At 31.7% G+C, this 25,168-nt stretch overlaps 3 protein-coding genes across 3 annotated transcripts; 1 reads left to right on the top strand and 2 right to left on the bottom strand.

Annotated features, from left to right (window-relative positions):
• Nucleotides 1-1,312: 1,312 nt before the first annotated feature.
• On the bottom strand, nt 1,313-4,510 carry LOC116002881 (protein GrpE). Its single transcript, XM_031243065.1, has 3 exons — nt 4,189-4,510; nt 1,868-2,368; nt 1,313-1,656 (listed from the first exon to the last, which is right to left on the bottom strand). The coding sequence occupies exons 1-3, from the start codon at nt 4,432-4,434 to the stop codon at nt 1,450-1,452; spliced, it is 954 nt and encodes a 317-aa protein (XP_031098925.1). The 5' UTR covers nt 4,435-4,510; the 3' UTR covers nt 1,313-1,449.
• Nucleotides 4,511-5,452: 942 nt separating this feature from the next.
• Nucleotides 5,453-8,866, bottom strand: LOC116001769 (ABC transporter I family member 10). The gene is made up of 6 exons (XM_031241706.1): nt 8,715-8,866; nt 8,466-8,640; nt 8,277-8,363; nt 7,376-7,501; nt 6,433-6,555; nt 5,453-5,787 (listed from the first exon to the last, which is right to left on the bottom strand). Exons 1-6 carry the CDS (start codon nt 8,780-8,782, stop codon nt 5,578-5,580), a joined length of 789 nt encoding a protein of 262 aa, XP_031097566.1. The 5' UTR covers nt 8,783-8,866; the 3' UTR covers nt 5,453-5,577.
• A 14,705-nt stretch (nt 8,867-23,571) lies between these two features.
• Nucleotides 23,572-24,447, top strand: LOC116002794. Its single transcript, XM_031242963.1, has one exon. The coding sequence runs from the start codon at nt 23,693-23,695 to the stop codon at nt 24,311-24,313; it is 621 nt and encodes a 206-aa protein (XP_031098823.1). The 5' UTR covers nt 23,572-23,692; the 3' UTR covers nt 24,314-24,447.
• The last annotated feature ends 721 nt before the right edge of the window (nt 24,448-25,168 follow it).

The raw sequence follows: 25,168 nt of genomic DNA on the forward strand, positions 1-25,168 counted from the left end.
ATTTTCAGGCCAGTTGTCTCACCCAATTGAGGTGCCTACAATCTAGCAAGGAGTTAGCCACCGTATCCACCCTGAGTTACACCCAAAAACAAAGCAACACTCACAAACACATTGAAATTTCGGCTTGATTTCGTTAATGATTTTGAATGCAACAAAATCTGAATGGGCCTTGTGAAGAATAATTCATGCATGTAAATCCTGGATTAGGAGGGAGTGGGATGTCAAAGCCACTCATGTTCCTCATGAGCAAAACACCGTGATTGATTCACTAGTTAAACTCGCAGTCAAGAAGAGATGCGATTAGATTGAGTTAGAGAGTCCACCAAGCATTGTCCTTGAGAGCCTTGTGAAAGTCGGGAGTCTTTTAAAAACCGGAAATTAGTTTTGATTTTGGGGTCCCTTTCCCTTACCACAAAAAAATAAAAAATCTAAAGTATATAGTTAAGACCATGCACTTTACTTTTTACAACAAAGTGAGTGTGACTTCCAAAATCAAACGAATATAAATTCGTCAAATTATAACATAATGTATTTGAGAATTTCTTTCTAAAAAATTTTTGTACCAACGATGTATTAGACTGAAACTAAAATCAAATTCAAAGTTCTATCTCGAAATTGGAATCGGGGCACGATAGTAAACTCATTTTTCCACAAGAATACTCTTAAATTATTTAATTTTTGTTGTTTCACCAAATTATTTATATATTAGCTAGAAATAAACAATGAATGGACAAAATTAATTTGAAGGTTCCAAACATTAACCTTTCTTAAGTAGGGTTACTACGCAAAAGTTCGCTTCCAACATTATATTGAGAGTAGGGTTGACAATTCAACCCAACCTCCACAGAAAGAAAAAATTGATTTCCGCCCTAATGGGAGCAAGAACAGCCGGCATCCCCGCCCCCGAACCCTCTCCCCAACCCCAATTCTCCGAATTATATTATATTTATATATAATAAGTAATTGTTTTTATATGATATAAATTAAAAAATACTTTTGTTTAAGATATTTGGATGAATGGGAGGCTAATAAACTAATTAGATATTTAAATATACCAATTTACAAACTATATATATATATATATATATATATATATATATATATATATTATACACTACTAAAAATTTTAGGGATTCCCGAATCCCTATCCTCGAAAAATCCCCGCATGAACGAGGATGGGATAGCTCCCCATCCCCACTAGAGAATGGGGCAAGGACAGAGAATGGGGATTGAATTCAGGGACCAGGACGCCTATTCCCCGCCCTCGGCGTGTTGCCATCCCTAGTTGAGAGATCAATAAGACATGGGAGAATTCAGCCAAGAAAATTATTTTCCTATGATTGAAGTGAATAAATGTTATAGAATTCACCAAAAGAATGCCACAATGGCAAATATGTGGGCTGGTCTGCAATGAGATATTTCAAATTATAATGTAAAAGCAGCATCATATCATTCATCAACTCCATGACTTGCTGCAGGCTGCCCAGCAGATTTCTGCATCACTGGAGACTGTTTTCTTTTACCCGGCCCGGACGAAACCTTAACCGTCGCTGGTCTCAATAGGCGGCTTCCAAGCTTAAAACCACGACGGAATTCTTGAGTTATTATTCCCTCCTGAAACTCGTGAGATTCTTCTCGAGCAATTGCTTCGTGTAGCTGTGACAAAGAGAAAGAAGAGTACGATTAGCCATAACAGACACGGCTATCTTTATTGTTCGAAAGAAGTAAATAAAAAATGTTGTAGCATTTAAGTATGCGCGAAGTGCATGTTGGAGCTGTCATCGGGCATTTGGGACGAGGGGTGATAAATCGGTAAAAACTAAGGAAATATGGCAAGCGGAAAAGTATTTGACGGGGGTTATCTTACCAAGGGATCAAATGGCTTGCCAACAGTGGGTACGACGGTGACTTGCAAGCTCTTCATTACCTCGACAAATTGCTTGTATATACCCTGGTAACTGGTGTCTATCTTTTTCTCCCTCTCGGTTTCTACTTTAATCAGTTGCTTAGCTCTCTCAAAGTTGTCTACAATGGGCAGGAGGTTTTCGACTACTTGTGCCTGAGCATCACCCCTAATTGTCGATTTCTCCTTGTCAGACCTTTTCCTGAAATTATCAAAATCGGCTTGCAACCTGATATATCTTTCCTTCCCCGAGTTTATCTCGGCTGACAAAGCTGAAACTCTCTCGGCCAACTTAGCTTTCTCCTTTTCTACTCGGCACATCATAACCTCAATCTCAGATACAGCTTTTACATCTCCATTTAAAATGGCAACTTTGTAAAATTGCATGAGGGACTTTAAACTGGTAGAATATTTCTCATCTGCTTCATTTTCTAGTTCACTGGGACTAGCCTCATCGCCATTTGTCTGCAATAGATTATTTTCATCACCAATGTTATGACAGCAATAAAGACTTAGAAATTTAATTCAAGTCCTTTTTATGTATTATATGACATTGTTGAGAAAAAAAAAAGTAATGTAGAGACTTTGAAGTTTATGTTAATGAACCAATTCAAAAGGGGATTTGAAAATCAAGGCTAAACAAAACATTGAGCATTCCCAGATCATTAATCAGGAGATACTACCATGCACAGCCTAACACCCTGACAAATAATCACATGATCCATCGGCAATTCAATAATATTAAGAAAACGTTTGTCAAGTATAAGAATTCCAAACTGCAGTTGTCAGTATCAAGTTACAAATTCAAACTCAGCCCCATTGGATTGTGAACAGAAAATCGAATCTTCATGCAACATCAAGCCGATCCATATTGAATTCCAAGAGATATTAGAACAATATATGTACTTTGTTGACCTAATATGACTAGAAGTTGCCTTCTTTTTCAACTTTCTACTATACACTTCTTTCTAATACTAAACAGCAATTTGCTATATGCCTTCCTCCTATCCAGGTTGCTTTAAGTCATCTTATGCTTGTAGGCTATGAGGGTAGAGTCCACATCCCATATACATTATAGATGAATAAAGATGACTTGGACACTGCTTATCATCCTCAAATTTGGCAACTTCTTGAAATCAACATATGATATAGTTGGAACAGAAGCTATTAAGAAGCAACTAGCAGCATATAATCTTTTATACCTAAATCTAATTAAGTTAAAGAATAAAAGTCAAAGTATAGAAAGCTATGCTCAGTCGTCCCCCTCATACTGTCCCCACAAGTTTCACTTCTAAGCACCAACAAAGTTAACAAATAGAATTCTTTGAAATTTACATATTTTTATTTATTTATATATTTTTGGGGTAAATTCTACTAGAACATTCCCTGTGGTTTTTACAATTGTGCTTCATGCTGATGAGGCTCTAAATACACTCGCTGCCTTCTTAAGGGCTGAAGAACCTAAAAACCACTCATATAGTCATATCACATATTAGTCATTTAGCATAAGCTTTCTTACTCTAAGCTACAATATAGAAGATTATCGTAGTTGCTTTACTAATACTATTTACAAAGATTATATCCAGCATGTTATTGTTATACAAACAGTTGTATCATGATTATGATACCTGAACATTTGAAACGGACCGTTTGAGCTAGCAAGTTGTATAAAGTCTAAACAATCAACTTTCAATTCTTAGAAAAAGATGGAGTATGCCAGAATGCAAGGCAATTGCATCACAAAGGAATGGGAACTTGTATTTGCATGGACTTGAAGGCTTCAACACAGTGACACACAGCCTAACTGTCAACACATGAAAACTCTGGAACTACACTAAGCCCAGCCTTATTTTATAAAATCACTAAGAATAGGACAACATCTAATAATTTTATTCCCAAAGTTGAACCACTTTGACTTACTAGCAGTCTTTATAATTGCCAATAGCAATGGTAATTTCATAGTTTTCTCTATTTTTGTGGATAAAAATGTTTCTAATCAACAAAGCACACAACCAGTAGCAAGGCTAAATCTTGTCAACCTTAACATCTTCACACTATATTAATGAAGACCAAACCAAATAAAATAAAATAAAAATTCTAAAACATGAAAAAGAAAACAATAACAATAGGTAGTAATATTAATGAGAACATCTTCTAAGAAGCAATATATCAAACAACCATAACAACTACCTAAAAAATCAATTTTTACAATGAAGCAATAAATAATCAACTAAAGGTGAAGCAAATGAAATAGCAATTATGTGAATAAGAAGATGAGAGAGTACTTGGGGAGCAGAGTCTTCAGGAGTAAGGGCAGGTCTGGGCAAGGAGCGCCTGGGATTCTTGATGATAATTGGACTGTGTTTGTAGTCTCTGGAGAGAGGTAAACTTGTGGTGTGGATGGGTTTATCGAGAAAGAAATGGCAGTAATGATTATGAATTAGGGTTTGGGGGGCTTTGGATGCTCCGGAGGTCGAAGAAGAAGAAGAAAACGGAAGAGTGTAGAAGGCGTTCGAAAAAGAAGCTGCCATTTTTGCGTGAGATTCGGACCCTCCAAGAGGCCTCCTAAATCCTTGCCCAAAGCACAAATTGAAACAAGGAATACCTTCTCCTCTTTTCTTTTTTTCTTTTTATTTTTATTTTTTACTTTTATCAATTTATGTAGTAACATCATTTGACCCGGATTTGGATTCGGCTGTACTGCAGACTCAGCAGTTCATATTCCAATCAACAATATCATTCGACATAAGTTTGAGGTGTTCGTTTCATCTTATGATATGTTTACATGTAAGCTTATAAATATTAAGTTATGACCATATCTTTCCATCTCTTCACTATCCCACTTTCTTCATTATTTAATATTATATTCTGTAATAGTTATTATGGAATGGTTATGATAACGTAGGCATATATGTAAAGCAAAATGATCAATAATCTCTCGATGTTCTTTATAATTTTACAACCATCATTTTCTTTTTAAATAATGATTATTATTTAATTTAATTTTGATCCATATTAAAATTTCAAACAGATTTAATTTTAACTTAAAATGAGCACCAAAACAATTATTAATTGATTCTCATTGTAAAACTTCATCCCCATAATTGATGAAAAAGAGAGAATTTTTACCCCTTCTCATGTCTTTTGTATGATTCTATAAAAAAAAAATCAGTACTAATCTTACAACAATTAAATTAATTTTACATTTAGTCTCCAAAATTTATTTTTACGTTTGGTACACAATTTGTACTTATCACATATTCACATCTAGTCTTTCTAGCCACACTTATTGAGAAAAACAACCAAAATGTACAACATTTCTAGTTCAAAACCATAAAGAGTCAAAGTGTTCAAGCGAATATGACTTTGAATTGAAAACAAACACATTTCGACTATTTTCTAATGAAAATTTAGTTAGAATGAATAAATGTGACAAAAACTAATACTACATAATAAAAGTCTTAACACCGAATGTAACAAAAATAATACTTAATAATCAAATGTGAAATGATAGCAATTGTGAGACCAAAAATGAAAATATTACCTCTATAAACTATAGGAATGTCAACTACTACCAAAGAAGAAAGAGACAACATTTGGATTCATCAAAAACAGTTCTACTATACAAGCTTAGACACAAAGGTACAAATGTGCTTAGTATAGGAAGCAAATAATCATAGATTAATTTGGTCAAGATAAGAAGCCCTCCTAGCTTCAATAAAATTATACACAATGGATGCATCACTTTGCATAATAATTCTACCATCTTCCATGTAAATTGCGCCATCTGCATACTCAAGTTCTTCCAGACGATGGGTCACCCACAACGCTGTAATTTCGTTAGATGCATCTATAGAGTTCTTCAGTGCTTTTATCACCCCAATCTGCCAAAAGTCCACAGATGATTCATTAACAAAGTCATATCCGTAACTAGTTGAGAAGCTTTGAACACCTTTGGGACTCGAACAGGCAGGTTTCAGAAGGCAAGGAAAGGACCCCACTTTCCTTTTCACCCATTCGGGATAAACAGTGAGATTAAAATGTGAGCTTTTTTCCCACTTTAGTTTTAGGGAAAGCTCATATTAGTTCTTTCACTTTAAAGTTGAAAAATGGTTTGGTCATGTCACAAAAATTGGCATTTGGGAATTGAACATGAAAAAAGTGTTCAACTCATTTGCAAGGACAAAAATTTTAAATTAAAAATTAAAAAAGAAACAAACAAGCATGAGACCTACATCTTTTTCCCTACACTGATAAATCATTGGTCACTCATTTGCAAAGTCTCTAGTACTCCAAATTGACTATTAGGTCAGGGGTTCTGGGTTCAAATCTAAAAAACATCTCAGAAAACCAAGGCGCTAATCATCTTCCTTCCTTCCCCATACCCTGCACAATCCAATAGCTCACATTGGGTCTGGCTTTCAAAGAATAATTTGAGGTTCTAGTGATAGCTAACTCTCTCTTCAAGCCAAAGATTTGGGGAAAAAATGTTCAGGTTACAAATTATTATTATTATTATTATAAAATACCTGGTCATTTTCATCCAAGAATGTAGTCAGTTCATCTAACAACAACACTTTGCATGACTCAGCCAAAGCACCAGCGGTAGCGACCCTTTGTTTCTGACCTCCACTAAGAGTGTGAACTGGTTTCTGCAAAAACGCACAACAGAAGCCAGTCATTAAGTGCAATGGTAGGGTGTGGTTTTATACATTAATTCCTACATTTTGGCCTTAAGTTGGTTAATTTTAATTTCTCTTGTTTTGAGCTAAGCATAGGGATATAATCACTTCTATGCATTTGGTAAGAAAAGGGAAGCAAAGAACACAGATAGAGCAAAGTCCCAAGGAAATAGCATGTATTGGCTAAAGTGTCTTGGCCAGAAGAAATCAAATTATCACAGAAGGAGCTTGGCCAGAGTCCTGACTGAACCTCCAGACAAGAAGTTCAGTGGGAAGAAAACATTCGGTAGAGTGCCTCGGAGCAGTCTAGCCGAACACGGAATCAGAGAGAGAAAAATCTACAGCTGAAGTGCTCATCTGCAACTCCTGCCATGCCATCCAACTGAGATGTAGTAACCCCTATGTGGCAAGAAAACTTTGCCCATGCAAACCCTATTTCCTCCACCAAAAAATTATAAAATGGGAGCAGCCTACCTGGGAAAGGGGCATATGGATGAAGAGACAAGATCCAAGAGCAACTCCAAATAATCAAAACAACAATCTTAGGAAGAATTCTTGGAGGTGCAACTGAAGATCCAAGTCAAGAGATCTTCAATACTTGGGGTTCATCCTTCAAGGCTATAAAAGAGTTTTTCATATACCCTCTTTTATTGTATTAATACTTTACTTAACTACTATATTACTTGTTTGACTATGTGCACTCGTGTGTTTCTATGTGTTCAGAATTTTCACCAACATGCAAAATGCAGTTTTAAGCATAATCTAAAAGCAAGATTTTGGGAGACAGTACTTGCAGATACTCGTACATGCCAACAGTATCCAGAGCTTTTGCCACTCTAGGCCTGATCTCATCCATGGTTAAGTTGAATTTTCCTAGGCCAAAAGCTACATCAGCTTCCACAGTAGGCATCACCACCTGCATAGAGAGAAATAAGGGATTTCAATAAATCTTCCAGAAAATATGTTTCTTTACATTCAAAGCAAATCAAAGTTTTAGGCATAAACAACTAAAAATTCTTCCTCTAAATACGAATGGATAAATGAAAATGAAGAAAAGGTAATAGTATAAAAAAGAGCATTCACTAGGTGAAGCAGTCAAGCCCAAACCTGTTCTATTGTGGAAATATGTAACATCTAGAACAAGACATTGATAAAATAATAAGCTTGTTACTTGATCAAACTCTGCAAATTGGCCTAGCCTTTGGATGCAATTTATTGAAATTTTAAAATTAAGTTGTATGCATTTAAATCAGGATGTAGGTCAGATATTGATTCATTTATCAGGGACAATAACAATCAAACTTTTCTACAAACTAGATAAGTCTAATATTGTCCAAGTCCATGTCCCAACCAAAGTTATGTGAACAGGCTATTACAAATATGGTTAAAGGTTCCAAGCATACATACCACTCCCCCATTCCAAAATAGTTGTCTATATTTCCTTTTTTGGTACATTTCTAAACAAAACATTACAAATAATTCTACTTCTCTATGTGACCCTTCTAATAAAAGTTTTAAAAATGTTCTGTTTTTATGAACAACTACATACTTTTCATCTACAATCCTTAAAATCTGTGTCTAAGACTCTAAGGTAAGTAAATGTGACAACCATTTTCAATAGTGGGAATATGAGTCTATTGGCTATTGCTATACAAATAAAAAGCAGAAATGAGTCAATTACGAAAACAAACCTGGTGGTCTGGATTTTGATAAACAAAACTCTTTGGTTTCTTCACATAAAAAGACCCAGTGTTGGGACACAAAAGCCCTGCCAAAATCTGGGTATTTGCAACCAAAATGAATAAACAGATCAATAAACCCATCTTAAAAGCTAAACTGCAGAGAGTGCGGGGTTAAGAAGTAAAATTTAAGTTCCTCACTTTCAAAAGAGTGGATTTTCCTGAGCCATTGGGTCCAAGAAGCATCCATAACTGGCCAGAGGGAACGCTTAGAGAACAGTCCTTTAGAATTGGGAGGTGTTTACCCTGTTTCGTGACAACCGAATAGCTCAGATTGCGAGCTTCAATTGCACAGCTCTCGCCGGTTGCGGAATGCCTGCGAACCAAACAAGAGAATTGTAAAGCCTAAAATGGGATTTTTCGTTTGGTTTATGCGAGAGAGAGAGAGACCTTGTTGAGTGAGAGTAGAGAGGCGGGAGGTGAAAAGCAGAGGCCCGGATACAAGCCGATTGGATCATTGTGCTTCAACCTGCTGCCTCAAAATTGGTTATTCGCCATTTTTATCGGATTCCCCTTTCCACATACGCTGCTAATTTCACAATTGGCCCAGCATTTCTGTTTCGCCTGACCAATTGTTATACTATGGAATGGAATGAATTGTTAATTTAGTTTCTTAATTTTTAATTTAATCTAATTGATTCTCTAATCATTTTAAATTTCGTGAATTAAGTCTCATAAGTCATAACCAATCTTTCGATCTCATGACCTCCCATATATGGAGGAGTCACTACATGTCATCTAAACATCATTTTAGTCCTTCAATTGTTTTTAAACTGTCAATGTAGTTCATAATTTTTAATTTCACCAATTTTCATCTTTGAATTGTTTGAAAATTATTATTAAAGAATGTATTTTTAAAAAAGAATATTTTTTTTTAAGGAAACAACTCAAATGCATTATTATTGTTATTATTATTTTTGAAGGTAAACGTAACTATTCCATTAATTTATAACATAAAACGTTTACATCAACGATCAATGAAATGGTAAACCATTCCTTACAGTCAGACATAGAAACAAGTTTTCTAACTATGCTATAGAAAATTTGAATCGCAGACTGTTTCATAACTAGGAAGTTATGTTCCTTCAAGGAGCTTAAAGCTTCATCAAAGATCTGGGTCTTCATCATCATTCTTTTTTGCTCGCCCCAGGATAAGATCAGCACTTGCCGAAACCAAACTAAACGATTTATGCTAATGATAATGAAAAGCTCGTGAAAGTAACGAGAGGAAAAAGCCCGTGAAAGTAACGAGAGGAAAAAGCCCGTGAAAGTAACGAGAGGAAAACACAATAATAGAGAAAATGAAAAGTGGTAAAGCCAAAGTAGGGTTGCGAGTTCAAGACTACCAACACAAATCCCAATACTTACCTACTATTATTTTATTAAAGGGAAAGAAAACGGAAGAAGAAGATCTGTGGCGGTGGTCGGAGGCGGACGGAGCTGCGACGGTGGTCGAGGCAGAAGAAGAGCGAGAGTAAACGTAGAAGGTGACCAAAATCGCCGGCTCAAAGCTCCATTAGAGCTCCGGCCGGAGGCTGGCGGTGGAAGCCGAAGTTGAGCAGGAGAGAAAAGCTTTTTGTTTTAGAGAGAAAAGGGAAGCAACATTAGAGTTTTTTTAAAAATTGTTTATGTATATGATAAATAGTTCAAATGCATTATTATTATTATTATTAAAGAATGTATTTAACATCAATAAATTTGCCAAAAAATTAATAATTAATATATTTAGTTGTTATCTTATCTGAAAAATTAATTAATATATTTGGTTTGTTTAAACCTTCTTATAAAAGTTTTATAATATCTTTAATATATCTTGTTATGTATAATAAAACGTACATATACATAGTTCTATTGTTCTCTCTCACTCTATATATATACACACGTATTGCACAAATTCCAAACATGTAACAAATAGATTTCAATTCATTTGGTAACAAAACTATATGCATATACATCGTTGAGACGGAAGAATAAGAGTGTCATTATGCTTCATAATGGTGGAAGCGATATATTTCTTTTATTTATAATAAATTTTTAGTTTAGCAACAATAAAGATAAACATGTAATTGAATAAATTTTATAGATAAGTATTAAAAAAAATACTTTTATAGGTGAGATTTACATTCATTGATAACATGTAATTATATTTTTATTGACACGAACTTTCTTAAGTTAAAAATTACACTAAAAGTGAGAATAATTTTCTCACATTTTAAATTCTCATGAAAGTTTGGATTAAGGGTCATGTAAAAAGTGTAAATTAATATCATCCATCCATATAAGATGACCGACCATTCAATAATTGTAAATTAAATTAAGGAAAAATTAGTGTGTCATTCCCATAATTATTAGGTGTATTTTGAATTGTTTGGTAGTGCATTCACGAAAAAAAAAATTGATAATGCACTCGTGATCTATAATAATGCATTCAAGTGTATGCACTATTAGTTATCAAAGAATGAACTATCAAGTGTTTCCCACCACATTGTTATAATCACATAAATACCATTGTTTTTTTTCCCTTTTTTTCTTATTTTTCAATCTTTGACGATCATCTTAGATAGATGAATAATATTAATTCACACTTTTTACGAGAAGACTTGTTCTCATGTGATCCTTCATATATATATATATATATATATATATATACACACACACACACACACACACACACACATATATATATACATAATAAGTGTGAATGAATGTTGTACCCTTCATTTATGTCCGTTTTTTCCGTTAAATTTTTTTTATACATTATGCTATAAAAGTTGTACTTTACAATATATTAGACAAACATACCACTACCGTTATCTTTTCCACTATTGTTACCATGCACATGCATCCACTATATATTTTCTTATTTTCTTCAATAATAATAATAATAATATATACATATTATATATTGTAGTTATATGTTAGTTATTTTATAAAATATAAATATAAATATAAAATATATAAAAATATTTTACATTATTATTATTATTTATAATAATTTAATTATTTAAATTCTAAATAAATTTAAAATTTTAATATAAAATATTAATATTGGGCACATATTTTTTGCGTATCGCGCATTAAAAAAACTAGTATATATATATATATATATATATATATATATATATATATATATATATATATATATATATAAGTGTTGTAAAAATCGGCATATGTGCTTGGTGTCCTTAGGCCGAGGCGAAAAGAGGTGTAGGCGGTTGCTAGTCAGTTGGCCGCCTAGAGAGTCGAGTCGGCCAACTTGGCTCCGAACTCTGTTAAGTCAGTTGGATTTTTTTTTTTAAATTATGTTTCTTGCTCAAAACGACATTGTTTGGAACGAAAATTTATTTTTAAAATTGACGTGTAGCGCCTTTTGCAGTATTGATAATATATATTCTATACTTCACTAGTTTGAATTCGTAAATGGTACATGAATGTCAATCTCTCTCAACCTTAAAAATTAGGTCAGCATGTGCCTCAATAGTTCCAGGTCCCAGGATGACCTGATCCGATCAAATCCCATAAATGAAATATCAAATGTAGGGGAGAGAGTCCAGTCGTTATACTATGGACCATGGTCCACAATACATTGTGGACCATGGGTCATGATTGATACTGCAGTTGTGTTGAAAGGGAACTGCAATTGCGCGGAACAGATGCCGTGTCATCCATCTGGAACTGCAGTTGTGTTGAAAAGATACTGCAGGTGTGTTGAACGGATACTACAGTTGTCTTGAACGGATGAATGGCATCTGTTCCGTGCGACTGCAGTTTCATTTCAACACAACTGCAGTATCTTTTCAACACAACTGCAGTATCCGTTCAACACAACTGCAGTATCAGCTATGATCATGGTCCACAATGCATTGTGGACCATGGTCCACCATATAATTTGCGGAGAGAGTCGGGAATTTTTTCCCAACATGGTCACCAACTAGGATCTTATATACTGATAAACACAAGCAGACATTTTGGTGCTACTGCTTAATTACAAAAATCCCAAACATCTTTGAATTAGTTAGTTGTGTGATGTTAAACCATAACTATTTTGATTTTTTTTTTTTTAAAAAAAAAAAAAGGAGAGAGACTCACAATCTCAGGCCCTCAACCCAAGTATTACTATCCAAAACTCTCTAACAAACTTAACTTTTATTAAAAAGAACTCAAAAGTAATACAAGAAGAGGAGGTATAATGGTACATACACTAAATCATCAAAATAATGTAGGTACAAATTAAAATAATCCAACCCTACATGTGATAAGTAAAAGTAATTATGCGCTCACTGAAACACGAGGAGTCAATACCGCATTCACTGAGACTCAAACTCATGACCTTCCAGTTAGAAGAGTCACTTCATACCACTTAACGACAAAGTCATTGACATATTAAGAGAGCTTTATTCGTATTCAATATTAATAATAAAAAAAAAAGGTCTTTTCTTATTCAATAATCTTCATAAGTCACACTAATTTGTTCACCTACGCACTGTTGATTTTGCTAGGCTAAAAATCCCTAACGTATACTAAAATAGAATAATTAAGAAGGTTACGTTTAAGAGTGAGTTTCATATGAAACCGTCTTATGTGGGACAAATAATACTTTTTAATTAAAACGTCATATATTTTTTATACACTCATAATAAAAAAGTATTACATTAATTTTAATTAAAAAGTAATACATGTCTTATAGTGGACGGTCTCACACAAGAATTATTCAAGGTTTTTATAGTATAAAAATATTCAGAGGATCACATCAAGAATGCAAAAATTATATATTAATTTGGTTGCATTATTAAAGCTATTCTAATCCACGTTTGGGGCATAGTGTCCTCTTGTGTGGATAGATCGAATTTGATTACAATTGGCATTTCTTAAATTGTCTTCTTTCTCTTTATATTATGATTCCTATAATAATAATAATAATAATAATAATAATAATGCAACATTATTGATTGGGATCTTTAACAACACATCTGAGAACCAAAATCTTGTGCTATACAACCTGTATGCACTAGGAAAGCATAGCCGCGCTAGCTAACTTAGCCCCTTCATTCATTATCCAAGAAAAAAATGCTAAGAATTTGATCATTCTGTGAATAATATTCTTGTCGTACGTAATGCATTATTCGCTTATTAAATAAATGAGAGGAAAAAAAAGATTGTGTCTTAACGTTAATAATCATATAATTTATTTAAAAATAGGAAATACAAAAGTTGGAATGCATAGTATGTATAACTCATAGTTAATAACATATTTAGTCATCATCAATTTCAGTGAATTTTTTAAAATTAATCATTGACAAATAATTTGGTTACATTTTGGGTTTGACTTTAGGGGTGGTACCAAATTTAGTTTTTAGTTTATAATTATGTTCAATAGCTATTATATATTTTTAATGGCAAAATGATAATTTACACAAAGACAATGTAGAATTTTGTGCTCTAAGACTACTTATGGAACTTCATTCAAGAAGATAGATTATATTCTTGCATTGAAAATTGTCACTAAAAATTGCCACTCAAAATTTTGTGCTTTAAGGTAGATGAATTAATGAGTTGAACTTGTCTTTAATTTTTTCCCTAGAGGTAATAGTTATTTAATGAAATTATGGATTGTGGACTAATTAAATTCAATATATATAACTACTAAAATTAAGTCTAGAATATAGTCAAATTATTTATCAAAAAAAATCAATTTTAAAAAATTAGTAAAGTTGAAGACTAATTTTAGTATTATACCATAAATCATTTTTTGTGCATTTAAATAAATTTTAAAATATCGAATAATTTTTTTTAAAATTTATTTTGGTCACATTGTTTTCGATAATTATTGTTGAACAATTATATATGGCCATGACTGATTCTCCACTTATGGCCTAGACAAGCATGTTGAGGTTGTCCCAAGACAATCTCAGACTTACAAAATGCCAAACACATCAAACACAGTCATAATTGAAATGTGGAAACTTAACCTAACTCCATTCACATGTAATTATTTCTTTACTATTTAATTCATTCATTTGGTAAAATTCTAACTTAACTTTCAATATAAACAAATTTATATCTTTATTATAAATAAAAAAATTTATATTAATTATTATTAATAGTGCCGAAAACCACAATTTTAATATATTACACTAGTTTGAATTCAACATCGCCGTCCCCTAAATTGTTTTAACCATTTTTTATGAGTTAAAAAATATATTATCAACCATATTTACTATTCATTTATCAACCAAACTATTTCTTTTTATATATATTTTCTTTAAATTAGTACTTTTTCTTTAATTTTAAAGTTTACTTTTTTAAAAAATATTCTAATAATACTCATGTAATTTCAATTCTAAATATATAAATTTTATATATTAATACTAATTTAATATTTTTAAAAAAATTGAATGGTAAATAACTTTAGTCAAGTATTATTAATTGAACCAGACACATAAAATAAGACACATAAAATATGACAAATGAGTAACAATTAGTTTTGTTTCCCTCATGTAACTACATACTATAGAGTATAATTATGTATTAAATAAATATGAGATATTTGCTAACATGCATGCATGTAGCTCAACAAGTCAACACAACAGTCCTATTCTATTGTCGATGGTCAACTACGTACTAATAAACAACGTGATCAATTTGTCTTCTTCGCTTATACAGAATATATATTAGTAATAATCAATGGTTGTAATCTCACAACAGATACATACATACATACATACATATAATGTATCAATCCATCATTACAAATTGCCCTTAGCTTCACGTTGTTTGACTGAATTGAACTTCAGCCAACAACAAAGAAAGGTGCGGTCCATATATAATTCCAAATTATTAAAGAGTTACACTTTATTTAAATTATTTACTTTATCTTTTTATTGATTAATTTGTCCTAATAATTAATAATTTGTTAGATGTTGTGAATATATGGATCGGAGCAACATGTGTTGAAAACCCCTCCTAATTAATTTCGTGTTCAAAATTTCATAATACAGTTACTTTAAAATTCATGAGGGGGTGTTTTGATACTGTATTTCACATATAGTATGTCATAGTAGTATTGTTAATAGTGCATAAATATAATATATAACAAAAGAAGTTTTTAATTTTAATTTGCGACTACTTAATAATAACTCCTATTTTAGTGATTTTACTAAAATATAATGCTGCCCGGACAAACTTATGGGCAACTTTGTTCGCTGATGGTTTAACGAAGAAAAAAATTACATTAAAATTTCTAACTCATTAACAAATTGATATTATCAATAATCAAGCCTGAAGAATTACACAGTTTTTGCCTTTTAACTCTTGAAATACAGCCAAAGACCTTGTGGTCTAGTGGCACTCGGTGTCCTAGTTTACACTTCTACATGGATGATGGGAGTGGTCATTTATTGACTCTTTGTGCTTCAGACTGAGTCAGTAGTATAAAAAAAATAAAAAATAAAAAACCCTTGAAATACAAAGAAGCCTTTTAACACTTGAAATACAAAAAGTAATTAATCTTATTACATGCTAAGGTCTGTGTATTTAAGCCAAAAAGACAAGCAAATTAAAGCACTAATACACAGTAGTATTACATTTGACGAAAAGGTTGCGGGGACCTTTTCACGTGCTGTGCACATGCCGACAAAATAGAATTGGTCGGCTGACATACATGCTACCCACCTCTATCCTTTCCATGTGCTATGCTCTTATTTCCCAATTTAGTTTCTAAAGTACACATTTAATGTTTTGTTAATCACACATTAAAAATGTGTAATCTCACTTATTTTTTAGTGTTTTGAATTAAAATCTTATTTTTAATTCACTATTTATGTGATTTTATTTTACACAAATTATCATTTTTGCTCGTATATTGTGTTTTTTAATCAATTTTGATTATATTCATTTTATTTCTTGATGTTTCAATAATTTGTTTAATTCGATTTAATTTAACATATATAGTAAAAAAAATTGTACAATAATATAGATTATTTAAATGTAATAAGAACTAAGGAAAAATCATTATTTTTGTTCCTCAGTTGTTTTGCAATTGTCAATTTATTCTTTAATTTCCATTTTGGTCGAATTGACCCTCCAATTATTTTAAATTTCATTATCCATTAGGCCTTAGTTACTGTTTTGGTAACTAACGGCCGACTAATCGAAAAAACTAACATTTTAGCACACTAATTTTACATAGAAATGTTTGAAAATGAATAATTTGTCTAATTATGTTTTGCCCCCATTAATAAGTGTGTCATTGTGATTCTAAATTCAACAATCTTATAATTAATAGCATACATTATATTATTCAGCCAATTCCAATTAATATATTCTTAATTGGACAGATGGTCTAAGAAATCCGATAAATTTAATATTTAATATTATAATATAATTAAATATTGTTATAATTAACTTGTTGCTAGCTAACTATAGTTAAATCCCTTAGCTATAATTAAATTTCATTATATTAATCCCTTAGCTATAGTTATTCTTGGTGCGTGATAAGAGTTTATAATTGTATTATAATATTTATTATATTAAAAGTGTAATTAAAATATCATTAATTTTATGGATTATATTGAATTCAGATGTGTGTTATTAAAATTTATTTACTCTTAATTTCAATTAAAAATATTAAATTTTTATATCAATTATATTATATCAATTAAGACAAATTAAAACAAAGGGGACAAATTGATAATTCAACGAAATAAATTTAAGCAGTTGACAACAAAGACTTTTACCGTGTTGATTAATGTTTTATTTTTTAAAATGTATAATCATATTAAAGTTTTCAGAAAGAAAAAAAGGCATACTTTTGTTCGTTAAGGAATTAATATTGGAGTTCTCATTAAAAAAAATGTGTAAGTTAAATTATGAATGTACTTAGTTATGATAAGTAATCCGATCAGAAATTTTTGTTGACATTATTTAAAGTTTATTTCACCCGAACTTAAGTTAGAGCAGCCTCAATAAGTGTTTTTTTTTTTTTTTTGGGGTGGTTTTAGATATGCCAATTAAGAGATAGAGGAGGGAGAGACAAGAAGGGAAAAGAGGAAATAAAAAATAAAAAAGCATGCCTGACGTAAAAAAGAGAAGAAGAAAAAAAACAAACAAAGCGGTTAACGCGTCACCATGCACTGTATGTGCGCGAAACACGCAAGCTTGCGCCTCTCTTCTCTACTTTCTCTCTTATGCGGGACCTACAAAAAATCAGCCCCTTGCAAGAAGCCCCCAAATATTCTCTCTCATATCAATCCCTCCTCCATATAAGTTATGTTCTAAAAAATTGAGCAGAAACTAACCACTATTGTGGTTGCTTTTATGGGATATGGTTCTTGTTCCTTGGCCGACCACCTCAATGTAATGACGATTTGATAATATGAATAAAATTGTTAACAAAATTGATTTTGAGGGGCCAATTAATTTCTTTAATAAAAATAAAATAAATAAAAAGAGAGAGAAAAAAACACTAATAAAGAGTGTTTTTGTATTTTCGGTGTATGTATAAAGACTAAAACCAATATTCAATTTTGAAGAATGTGATCTTGAATTGTTGCAAATTGCAATTGAGTGGTCAATTTGTACAAGTGTTGCATCCACAAAGCATACCAAGGAAGACTTTTATAACTCGATTTGTTGAGGAGATCCATTCTTCAAAATCAACATCATTTCACATTGGAGTGTAAATGTCGTTTTTTGTTTTGCAAAGCCTTCTAACATTCAAAATCCCACAACTTTGTCATTAAAGTATTTAATTTCTCTTTCTTTATATTAAGAGTTAATTCCATATTTGATCTTAAATTAATAAGAGTTAATTCCATATTTGATCTTACATTTCAGTTTTAGTCATTCTGTTTTCAGAGCATCCCTCATTGGTCATAGTATTATTGTGGTATGACAAATTTTTTGTCCTCCATCAACAAATCTATTTAAATGACGTTAAATATGAGGGCATTTTGGTCTATTCAGCCGACTATCTTCTCGACTCCTCTTTGTTCTAATTAATTAATTTCTTTTTTAGAGTAAATTTGCATGTGTTATTTTACTTTTAGTCCTTATTTCATAAATGTCCATCAAGCCTTTCTTCATTTTGTAAAGCCTTTTAACGTTCGAAACCCCACAACATTATCATAAAATTATTTGTCCTCTTTATATTAACTATGAAACCAACCACCTAGTGGCTAGTGTCCATCATAGTCTTCGACCATGGCACTTTTGATTCAAATCTAAAAGAACAATAGTAAAACTAATTAATTAATTTTTCATGCAAAATCTTATACTAAATGTGTTGTTTATGGCACATGGCCGGTGTTATCTTACATATATTTATCAATTATTTGTAAATTAACCAATTACAAATCAAATTAATTAATAAACAAAGTTAATTAAATACATTTTTACATACCTAAGATACATAAAAGTGAATAAAAAAAAGATGTAAATTATCCAGACTAAATTTGATCTGATCAGACTCTTTCTCACACTAGAGAGAATGGAGTGCATGGCCCTCATGTTTAATCATTTGTGCCTTAATAATAGCAGATGTCCAAAATCTTCCCAACCTTACAAATAAGTAGGAACACAATTAATGAGTGAATAGCATCTTGTAAAAGTAAAGTAAGCCATTAATTAGTGTAGTCCAAAATAAATTAATAAGTAATAAAGTTTTAATTTTCACCAATAGCTAATAATGATAAGATTTGAGGGGAAATTCAATCAAGTTAGTCGGACTATTAGTTTGGTAATCACAAAGTTCTAAGTTCAATTTTTTAGTAGCTAATGACCTTGTGGTTTATTGGCATCCGGTTGCACCTCATATGGGAGGGGGTGAGTTCGAGCTTTAGTGGAGGTAACGTTGACTCTGACATATTGATTATTTATTTATTTATAACTTTACTATTTTTATATGTATTTAATTATATAATGCACGATGCTTATTTACTTAACTGAATATGTTATATTTTAATAAGAATCGACCATAACCTGAGACTATTTAAAATACACTAGTATGGAAATTGAAAGGAACATCTATACACTTATACAGACAAGATAATTGAAATGAGAAATCATGAGTGGAGAGACCACTTTATTTTGACTATACACATATACACACACATATATGTATCTGTGTATGTAAATAATATAAATTCGAGACCACTTTATTTTGCCACACATCACATGCTAAAAGGTCATGATTTCTAAGTGGAGAAGTTTAAACCCTTTCATGCATGCATGAACCTAATAAATAAAATACACACATTTTATATATATATATATATATATATATATATTGTGTGCGCTCGCAAACAATAATATGATCTTCTTGTAAAAAGTAGGAATTGATTTGAACCGTCTATCAAAGTTCATCAATGGTTGAAGGTTTTAGGAAAAAAATGCGTGGTCAATTTTATAATTATTGAAAAAATTTAAGGGCGATGACTATTTTGTAATTATTCCAAACTTGAAAATTTAGTAATTGTAATATCATAACATTTGATTTCTCAAGATGAATGGTGCGGATGTGTCCATACTTTTTACAGAATGAGGTGATCTCACTTGAACCTTCCCATACACACATCATGTAATTGTTATTTTATTTATAACAATAGAGAGAGAAATGGACAATTCACTTATGAATTGGTAATTTTTATCTAATCTTTTCAAGAACAAATGTGTATTTAAATAGTTTTTATATTTTTAGTTATTAATGTGCAATTCTAAAGTAATTAGAACATGTGATTTTACTCACTAGGGGACTATGTGTGTGTGTTCTCAATACATTTTACATATTTGACTGTTTAAATAAATAGTTATATATTTCTTTTAATATATTTGTAGAAAAAGAAATTTAAAATTGGGATTTTTTTTAATGTGAAGCAGATATGAACAAAATTAGAGTTGAATTAAGGATGGATAAAATGTGTCAGTTAATCAGCTATAGTAGTAAGAAAAAAAAAAAAAAGTAAAAGCTTGTAACTTATTTTGTGAAATTTTGTGAGGGATGGTGTTTCAAAATAAGAGTTTATTTCAACTCTATATGTTTATTAAACAAAATTAATGACATTCAAATCATAAATAATAATATCTTATTTCGCAAGTAGTTGTTAGCAGATTGTATTAACAATTACTTCACTATTAATTGATTGTATTACTTGGTTTGATCAGTTTGTAGTTTTAGTTTCTTGTATATGAGTGGTTAGTAAAATTAATTTTTAATTTTAGCTTGATAACATGTAAAATGATTTTTTTAAGGATAAGAATTTATTTTATTTCAATAATTTATTAATTAATAATAATTACATATAAAAATTTAGTCATTATGCATTATAATAATAAAAAAATCAAAATTAAACAATATTTAATAAAAAAAGTTGTTATTTTTACTTTTTTTTTTTTAAACAAGCAAGAGCCATTGACCAAGTTAAGCAATTTAAGATTTGAAGTCAATTAAAAAGTTAAAAACTATACCAAAAATTCATTTATCAAACAATGCCTAAAATATGCTCTACAAAACATATTTGAAGTCCAAACCCATCAATTTCTGGAGAGGAAAAATATGCACCCCTGGAAGATCAAGTTGGTGAGCTGTGTGATGAAAAATCTTCATGCACTTTTGATCCCTTATTAATTATTATTATTTATGAAATGTGGTCATTGTTTTTTAAATTTAAACAAAGTTGACCCCTAAGTTGTCTAGGATGTTATAAGCTTAGTCTCTCAAAAGTACTCTTTAAGTTCTACTAGTAGTTAGGTTTATAATTAAGAAGAAATTTAGGTACGTGAAAGGTAATGGAGTTTGAGAATATTAGACTAAACTAAGAATAACAATTTAGAAACTAAATTTATTTACTCTCTTAGTTGAGTTTATCTTAATGCGGTTTACTTTTTGTGTGTAGTTTGTAAATTATTACATAAAAATGAAAGGAAAAATGGTCAAATTGACCCTCTAACTTTATACCAAAGTGCAAGTAGGACCATGAACCTTTTTAAAGTGCAATTCATCTCATGAACAAGTCATTTTTGTGCACTGAAATCCCAAAATCAGTAATTGATCTACAATAGCAGGTAACTCGACATCGACGACGGTCAACTGAATGGTTGCTTGGAGAAGGCGACCATTTGGTTGCATGGAGAGGGCAACCATCTGGTCGCCTTCTCCGGCGGAGAGGTCGACGACCATTCATTGGTTGCCGATTTTTCTCTTCTGATGTGGTCAACGATAGTTTACGACGGTCAACAGTAATTTACGGTGGCTAATGTCGGCCACCGACAACTAACCTAAATACCGATGACATGTTGGTTACCGGTAAATTGAGCTTATTTGATAAATTGTAACAAGTTGAAATATTTAATTACACTTTCAAAAATTAAAGTTCATGGATCTAATTACATTTTGGTGTAAAATTGGAGAATCTATTTGAACTTTTTTCTCATAATGAAATTTACCCAGTGCATACTCTCATATTATAAAGACAAATTTCCTCATCAACTAAAAAAAAAAATTATAAAGAACACCAATTGAAGGTCCAAAAATAAAGTTTACCCTTCTAGTCTAGAAAACATGAAAGTTGACTTCATAATATGAACTTGTAAAATACTCCAAATAGATGGGCACCATGGGTCCCCCCTTGTAATTTTAACTCCACTTCAAGGGTGCAGTGTGTAAGAAACTCAATAATTTTTGTTAATTAAAGAAAAGTAAAATATTTCATATAGGAGGAGATTGCAATGAGCATATATGGGTCCCTCGTCCCCTTCCAGTGACCGGGCTGGATGAAAGGAGGTAAATCGTGCTATATGTCTTAATAATACAGGATTTGAGTGTTTGTCTTTTTTCCTCTTAAGATCTCATCATCTCTCAGTGGAAATTCGAATCTCGATATTTATTGAGACGTTATTCGCATACTTAACTTTCTGATTATTGAGCTATATTTTGGAAATTGCAATGAGCATATATGTGGGGGAGGGGAAGTGAAAATGATGATATTGACCACCAAAGCCAGACAACACTACACTTGTTACAAGACTTGACTCCTACTCAATCTACCCCTTTTTGCTTCTCTTCTTCAGTCTTCACTTTTTGTTTTGTTTTGTTTTGTTTGGCTTTAGCTCTTTTTAAGTTTTTTACTTTGTCCTCCACAGGACTGACTTGCATTACATGACTTCAAGTCTTTCAAGAACTACTTCAAAATTCTTTATCCTCGGGTTAACGCAATCCCCTCAATTATTAGCGATCATTTAGGTTAAATATTTGTGATTCTCAATTTATAAATTTTTACTTTTTAAAGAATTGTACTGTGATTTAAAAAAAAATTTGGTGTCGAGCTTGCTCATGTGTAATATGAGTTCAATTGATAGAGTATTGACAGTAATTAAATAATTTGTAATATTGACAATAATTACATAATTTGTAATATCTATGTACAAAAATCATGTTTTATTCAGGACAAATAATATTATTCATTTCATCTTAAAATACTCATTAATGCATATAACATGCTCCTCGGTAAAAGATAATGATGGATCTTATCCATTCAAGTTAGATAGATAAACTATTGAGGGTTGCTGATAATCAAGATGAAAAACGTGAGGCCGTTTTATAAATATTACAAATTTGAAAGTTTGTAATAATTATAAAATTAACTCTGCATTTTATTTTTATTAAAACACTTAACTATTGATAAAGTGATAAACTCTAATAAGGAGTTGAGATCAATAATAACTTTTTATCGTATAACTAGGGTGATCGACCGGTGACAATTGATATGGTCCATCCATTTGTACAGAATAACGATTGAGAATTGCTGAAAAACAAGATAAAAATACATAATTATAAAATTGACAATTTATTTTATTTATACTATTTTTTTAGAATTATTTTATTTATACTAAAACGCTTAATTATTAATGAACCATGATAAGATTTTCGTATAATTTTTTATTTTCTATTTTTGAAAAGAAAACTAGCAACTATTATAAAATCGCATAGTCATTACAAAGAGTTTGAAAAATAAACGAAGGGCTGATGTCACACCAATACCGCGTATCCAACACAATACTAATATCTCTAGCTAACAATTGAGACTTTCCTATAATTAGAATGATCAGTCAAACTAACTGAACTAAACAATTTAATATTCTCTCTATAATTTACAAATATTAAAAGGTTGGCCGAAGCAAGGTTAATAATATTATATTATATATTATTTTATTGCCCCAATCGAGCCCATCAAATATTTAGATATCTCTCCAAAATCATCCTCGACAATATATAACAAAAATTTCTTCCTCCCTATACATACATACACACACTCAAACTATCAACAGTAGAAAAAACCGCCGAGAAACCAAAGAGAGTCGCCGGAGATAAAAGAATGGGCCACGGCCACCAACCTCGCCGCCTCTGCCACCACAACATCCACCACAGAACCACCACCGCCGCCGCTACCTTCTTGCCAACTCTCTGTCGAGTTTCCATCAACGACGTGAAGCTAACACAACACAAAAGCAGCCCCGCCGCCGCCACCGCCGTTTCATTTTCCGACGACCCTTCCTCCCCCAGAGTCAGCTGCATAGGCCAAGTGAAGAGAACCAACAAAGTCCTCGGCTTCCCCGGGCCCACTCCCCATCACAACGCCGCCGCCGCCCAGTCCTTTAAGAACCCGAATCTGAAGAGGCTGTTTGCCGGCAAGAGCTTAACCCCGACCACCGTCACCGCCGCCGGATGCCGCCGCGCGAGCAGGAATTGCACGAGAAGATCGTCGAGAAAAGTTAATAACAACAAAGACTCTCACGATGAGAATAGTGGCGGCGGGGGAGTGGATATCAATGAGCTTGATCCGCCTTTGCCGGTGGTTAAAAAGGCGCCGCAACCGGGCGCCGGCGGCGAAGGCAGTCTGTGGAAGAGAAGATCCGGCGGGGGAGGTTTGAAAACTTTGCAGATTCAGTTGGACAAAAGTAGTAATCAACTCATCATTCCCCCAAGCACTGTATAATCAGAGCTTCGATTCTCATTTTAGGTACATGTTTTTGTGTACTCGTTAATTTGTAAATAAATTTTTTTTTTTTTTTCTGTTTTTGCTGGTTTGACACTTCAAACACCATATTGATTTTACTAAGTTTTGAATTTTCTTTCTTTTTGTTACAATTTTAATTTTTCTTTTATATACTATTATTTCAACCCATTGTTAACCGAGATATGAAAATGAAATGCCAAAAGCATGTTAACTCAAAGTGGGAGATGTTTAAATTGCGCGCATAAATATGAAATCATAAATTAATTTTATTAAGCAACTCTAATCAAGTTGATCAAACAATTAGTTGGTAATTCACAAAGTTTTAAATTTGATTTTGTTAGAAAACCTTCTTTGTTTTAGTTGATCATTTCTTTGTGAACTTCTACCAGTTTTAAAAAGAAAATGGCAAATTTCAGTAAAATTTGACCAAAGCCAATTGTTAAAGTTGGATAACAAACTAGATTGAAAAATATTGTATAACAAAATCTCTTCACGGATTCCCCATTGAGGAAGGTTGTATGACTAATTGACTATTGACTAGCCTGTGTCACGTACACTTACCGCCCACCATTAAATAAATCTACAATTCTACATATCATATTACTAATCTTATTTTTTAAAAACTAGAAGATATGTTCTAAAATGACAATTAAAATTTTTTTCCTCTTGTACGTTTTTTTTTTTTTAATTTCTAATCTCATCTTATTAAATTAAAATTTGCTAAATAGCGGGTGACAAGTTTGTGAGTGGTTGGTTTAATGACATATATCATTATCTTTTTTAAAATGTCGAAAATGCATTGTGCTTATTGTTAATATATAAAACATAACATTA

This window comes from Ipomoea triloba, chromosome 13 (assembly GCF_003576645.1).
Source record: "Ipomoea triloba cultivar NCNSP0323 chromosome 13, ASM357664v1".
NCBI lineage: Eukaryota > Viridiplantae > Streptophyta > Magnoliopsida > Solanales > Convolvulaceae > Ipomoea > Ipomoea triloba.